The sequence below is a fragment of the Phyllobates terribilis genome, unplaced genomic scaffold (assembly GCF_046119375.1).
Source record: "Phyllobates terribilis strain yellow unplaced genomic scaffold, ASM4611937v1 Scaffold_292__1_contigs__length_2399606, whole genome shotgun sequence".
NCBI classification, from domain to species: Eukaryota; Metazoa; Chordata; class Amphibia; order Anura; family Dendrobatidae; genus Phyllobates; species Phyllobates terribilis.
The window spans coordinates 1,541,037-1,546,687 of NW_027363052.1; the positions used below are offsets into that span (position 1 = coordinate 1,541,037).

At 46.3% G+C, this 5,651-nt stretch overlaps 1 protein-coding gene and 1 long non-coding RNA gene across 2 annotated transcripts; both read left to right on the plus strand.

Annotated features, from left to right (window-relative positions):
* Positions 1–601: 601 nt before the first annotated feature.
* On the plus strand, positions 602–1,386 carry LOC141220418 (uncharacterized). Its single transcript, XR_012288674.1, has 3 exons — positions 602–676; positions 1,028–1,177; positions 1,307–1,386. It is a non-coding gene; the product is annotated as an uncharacterized lncRNA (long non-coding RNA).
* On the plus strand, positions 1,387–2,123 carry LOC141220416 (oocyte zinc finger protein XlCOF7.2-like). The gene is made up of 3 exons (XM_073666340.1): positions 1,387–1,486; positions 1,570–1,693; positions 1,778–2,123. The coding sequence occupies exons 1-3, from the start codon at positions 1,463–1,465 to the stop codon at positions 1,897–1,899; spliced, it is 270 nt and encodes an 89-aa protein (XP_073522441.1). The 5' UTR covers positions 1,387–1,462; the 3' UTR covers positions 1,900–2,123.
* The last annotated feature ends 3,528 nt before the right edge of the window (positions 2,124–5,651 follow it).

The window sequence follows — 5,651 nt, forward strand, 5'->3', positions numbered from 1 at the left end:
TGTGACCCTATGTTGAAATGTATTTGACATTTGGAAATGTGGTCTTCAATTTGAATAGGTCAATAATATACATGTTTTGATCTCCATATCCTACTCATATATTGTCTCCTTTATTGCAGATTATTCCTCTCTGGTACACTCTTGTCCCCTCTCCTGGATCCTTCTCCACTCCAACAAAGGCTCTGGCTCATGCCCATTGGGTCTTATGCTCTATACTAGTGGAACGCACATTCTCTCTCCCTGGCACTCAAACTTCCGGCTCACTGGAACGCATTTACACCAGCCTGCGGAACGCACAGCTTCCTGGGAGCATTGCATCACTTCCGGTGACGTCACACGTGCACTTCCGGAGTTCACACTACACAGCACTGCGGGATTGGTGGCGATTGGTCAGCTGATACCATCCTGCCCCTGACAACGCTCACAGCACCAGGAACTAGCGGTGGACACAGTGTTCCTCTAAGCCACTACGTGCAGCACCACCTTATAACCAGGAACTAGGGGTCACAGGTATGCTACGTCCAGCTCTATTCTGTGTATCTCTGACTCCACAGTCCCTCTCAGCTGATAACTCTGTGTCTGCCACACTCTGCTCTTTTCTGCAGACCCAAGTAACCAGAGTCAACATATCTCCACACTTTTGAATTTCTACCTTTGAACACCATCCAGGAGTCTAGTAGGTGTCACCTCTCTTCAATTTGTATATATACTTGCTCTATACTATGATGTATCCGCATTAATGGGGTTTAACAAAATATTATACACTGTTTAAGAAATTGTTAATATTTTCTCAATATTTCCCTGACAGTGCGTCTATGAGAAACGTATTCAGCTACATACTCCAAGGAAGAAACTGCTTGTTGTATGTGTCCTAAAATATATAGGTTTTATTACTAGATGTAAAGAAAAAAACGAAATACTGTAAAATAATAAATCTCCTCATATGTTTCCCCTCATTATCTCCAATAGTTGTGTTATTACACAGGATTTTTATGATGTTCCATCAACTTATCTTTTTCTCCTCCAGGTCTCTACAATATCGGATCCTCTCAGTGAAGATCTTCTATATGAGAAAATTTTTATGATTTACCCATCAAAGATGGATATGGACAGAGACAAGATGGCGGAGAGGATATTACATCTCACCATAGAGATCCTCTTCCGGCTTACTGGAGAGGTGAGAGATTCTGATGATGTCACATTACATCATTCTTATCTATGGGAATAACAGATGGACAGAACTGGAGAGGTGAGGACTCTGGAAATGTCTGGAGTGAGATTTATTAATGTGTCTCTCCATAACCAGGATTACACAGTAGTGAAGAAGACCTCTAATAAGCGCTGTCAGGACCCTGTGTCTGAGGGATGGGAAAGACCCCCGAGCCCAATCACAGGGCCTCCACCTCACCCCCTGATACATGAGGACATCAATGACCAGAAGATTCTAGAACTCGCCTACAAGATGATTGAGCTGCTGACTGGAGAGGTGACACTGCTGGGAATGCTGGAACATTATACAGTAACGCTATGAAGGGATCGGGGAGATGACGGTATCATTGTATGTGTCAGGTTCCTATAAGATGTCAGGATGTCGCTGTCTATTTCTCCATGGAGGAGTGGGAGTATTTAGAAGGACGCAAAGATCTGTACAAGGACGTCATGATGGAGGTTCCCCAGCCCCTCACATCACCAGGTAATAGGACAGGACTAAATACACACGGCCTATAATTATCTGTATGTAAAGAATGAATTCAGTCCCTGTATGTGTTTCCTTCAGATCTATCCAGTAAGAGGACAACACCAGATAGATGTCCCCGTCCTCTTCTTCCACATGACTGTAAACAAGAAGGTCCCAATGTTCCTCAGGATCATCAGGTAGATGGAGAGAAGGAGTCATGAGATCTCACCTATGATGTGTAGACGGCTGAAAAGGTTTTGTATTTTTGGATTCAGTCTTGTTTTATCCACCATTATTATGTTTTATACTTGTGTAATGAGAACGGTGGAGATGGCAGGATTAGAGCCGATCATAGATGTGACTTCTCCATCTGTCTTTGACTTTTATCATATTTGTTTCAGGGTGAAGATCAGACCCATATTAATACTACAGAGACATATGTGAGGGGTGATGAGCGGTGTAAAGAGGAGATTCCTACATATGACTACCCAGGTGAGTAGTAATCACTAAATACAGAGAAGTCACAGATTCTTCTCAGTCATCGGCTGTGGCTGCTTTATCGGTGGTGTAGTCCAGCTGTATCACAATCGTGTGATCACCATTTTGCCTCTAGACCACAACATTCTCCTCTGTTCAAATTACTTTGGGAAATTGTGAAAGCCCTTTTCTATAGAACTTACAACCTGGAGGATCCACCTACCCCTGGGATTAGGAGACGCTGACCGTTACCTGCCCAGGTCTGTAAACTACAAAGCCAAATGACAGCGTACGTAGAATGTGCAGATGATCAGGCCCCATTTTTCAAATCTGACAGATGTCACTTTATGTGGTGATAACTTTGAAATTTTTCACAAAGGATAATAAGAAACAAATGGACCTTACAAATTATTTTCCAACTTCTTTTGAATTTGACAATCCCCTATATACGGTTGTACACTACTGTCTGGGTACATGGCAGGTTAAGAAGGGAAGAAGCGCAATTTAGCTATTAGGAATGCAGATTTTGCTGGAATAGTTTGCAGACACAATGTATTGGGGGCGCTTTGGAAGCTCAAAAGATGGCTACCACGAACAGCCTTGCCTTATCTACCCCGTTTACATATTTCACAAATTACTTTCCTCATCACCCTTTAACCTCTCTACATGGATCTGGACTTACACAGAGACCCCTAGGCTTGGGCCACGGTGTTACCTGCTGTTCTGTGGTGTGAGATGGGAAGAAGAATAGTCTGGTAGCCGGGTCAGAACAGGAGGGCAGAGAAAATACAAAATCAGAAGACACAAGAGTAGTCAGTAAACAGGCCGGGGTCACAACAGGAAACAAATACACAAGCCGGGAGCTGAGCACAGAGGACTGAACCAGAGGAGAACAAGGCTGTATCTGGCAGCTTCCGGCAATATGCTTCCAGCTTTAGTAGGGTGTGGTGCTCTCCAAATGGCTGAAGCCGGGAGCAGATTATTCCAGCTGGACAGCAGACACACCCATACTGCCAGACTGGATGGTACTACTGGTCCCAGGCTCCCTAATCTTAGTGGCTGGACAGAGCATGAGCCACCCAGAGCTTCTGGTTCTGACGTCTCCTCCATCACCAGCGCTGCCTGCAGGATGAATAAGGCGGCGCCTGGTGACAAAAGCAAACGTCACACAAGTTGAAGCAGGAGGAGAAGCCGACGTCCCAGACGAGATGGGACACACCTTTTGCAGAAGCCTTAATATGACAAAATGGCAGAAAACCGGAGCAGTAGAAATCCCCATAAAGTGACTCCATTTTGGAAATTATAACCTTCAGTGAATTAATTTATAGGAGAAGTGACTATTTTGACTCCACAGTCACTCTCCAGAAATTAGCACACAGTGGATGTTGGAGAGTGAAAATTGCAAATATGCTGTTTTATTACCCAACACATAGTGTCCAGATTGTGCTCCAGGAGACACACACCGTAAATTAAGTGGGTTCTTCTCATTATAGTAATACCAAATACATGGATGCTAAATGTAACTTACTTAGGCACATAAACTACTGCAAGGCTCAGAAGCGAGGGGGAGATCTGACATTGGGAGAGTGGATATTGCTGTATTGGTTTATGGAAGCCATGTTGCTTTTCAAGAGCCTTTGAGCCACTAATAATATGGAAACCTCTGTTCTATTCGTTCTCCCATGACAGCACCACGAGAGAGAGGATCCGCCCATCAAGGACAGGAAACCTACAGGTTAAAAAGGGCGGCACCTCTCTCTCGCCTCAGTTTAGGTTTCCTGTCCATGATGGGAGACCTCGCAGGCTTACCTGCAGGAGATGGTCTCTTGCCCCAGAGGGAGCCACAGGGCGCTGGATGGAGCTGTCGGTTCTGGGCCTCTGGAGACGCCACGGCAGGGCTCATTGGGGCACCTCCGTGTGCGTTGCGGCAGGCGTGACATCCCCTCATGGGAGGTAGATATCCGCCATGTGTGGAGCCGCTAGCGGACGTCCCCCCCCCCGCTGTGCGAGGCAGGAGAACCGGGCGTATTTCCGGTGCGTCGGGGACGTCACCGGAAGTGGGCGGAGCTCGCGCGCGCAACCGGGAAGTGCGCGCGAGCATGAGGACGCCGAAGCCATGAGGAAGACAACGTCAGCTGGGCAGGCGGCGGTGAGCCAACCTGGGGGAGGGGAACCACGTGGGAACAATTAACTCCCTCCTGGGTTCGTAAAAAAAATAAAAATAAATAAATAAATCAGCCCACACATGGTACCTGGTATAGCCAGTATAAAAGAGTCCTGGCAACATACAGAGGTGCTTCCCAGCCCATTGTTACCTTGGTAGACATGGGAGATTCACAGGAGCAGCTTTCACCTCAGCAAGAACAACTGCTGCAGGAGCAGCCCTCTGGGGAGCCCTCACAACTGGTGGTGCAACGTCATTCCCGGTCTGGGTCTAGTCGTTCAGCTAGGAAGTTCACCACTAAGAGCAGAAAAAATGGTCCGGTTCAGCGTGATTCCCCGCCGGTTATGATGGATTCTTCTGCGGTACCAGATATTCTGTGGGGTAAGTGGAATCTTCGTGGAAGTTCTACTAATAGTTTCCTCCTCCTTTTTTCTTTCTATAAACTCCTCTTTCAGAGCAAGAAATGTTCAGCTAAATTGAAACATAAAGAATGTGCCTTATGCAGCAATCTGCTCCCAGATGCATATAATAAGAAATTGTGCCAGCTGTGTATTAACAAAGTAATGGCGGAGGAAACCCCGGGGTTTTCCCTGGGCCTAAAAACTTTAATTAGAGAGGAAATAGGCAAGGCTTTGCAAGGCTCAGAATCTACTCATATTTCTCAGGAACCTCAGCCGGGTTCAGACTCTGACATATCTGACATTTCCTCCTCTGCTCTCTCTTCTTGTGATAGTGAATCGGATAGACAGTGTTTTCCTCTGCAGGAAGTTGATGCCTTGGTAAAAGCTGTCCAGCCTACCATGGGCATTGTAGACATGAGGGCAGAAAAATTTGTGGAGGACGTAATGTTTGGTGGATTAGGTCAGAAAAAGAGAAAACGTTTTCCCGTGAATACAAGAGTTAAAGACCTCATTGATAGAGCGTGGAAAAATCCCGACAGGAAGGGCAGTGTTCCTCCATATTTCAAGAGGAGGTACCCATTTGAGGATGCCATATGTTCCTCTTGGTCAAAAGCACCAAAGCTGGACGTTGCTGTCGCTAAAGCGGCAAAAAAGACTTCCCTCCCGTTTGATGACATGGGAGCATTAAAAGACCCCCTGGACAGACGAGCTGATACCTTCTTAAAAGGTGCATGGGAGACAGCTGCAGGAGCACTGAGACCAGCAGTAGCAGCCACCTGCACATTTAGAGCCCTGATGGTTTGACTGTTTAACTGTTCCAGTCAGCTAAGGGATGGTGTCTCTAGGAAGGAGATTATTTCTTCCCTTCCACTGGTTTAGGGTGCAGCGGCCTTTCTTGCTGATGCGTCTGCGGACTTAGTCAGATTGGCAG

Coding starts and splice junctions, on each gene's coding strand:
- LOC141220416 (XM_073666340.1), top strand. CDS start 1,463: ATGATTGAGCTGCTGACTGGAGAG. Junction 1,487..1,569: donor TTGAGCTGCTGACTGGAGAG/GTGACACTGCTG, acceptor TGTATGTGTCAG/GTTCCTATAAGATGTCAGGA. Junction 1,694..1,777: donor CCAGCCCCTCACATCACCAG/GTAATAGGACAG, acceptor TGTTTCCTTCAG/ATCTATCCAGTAAGAGGACA.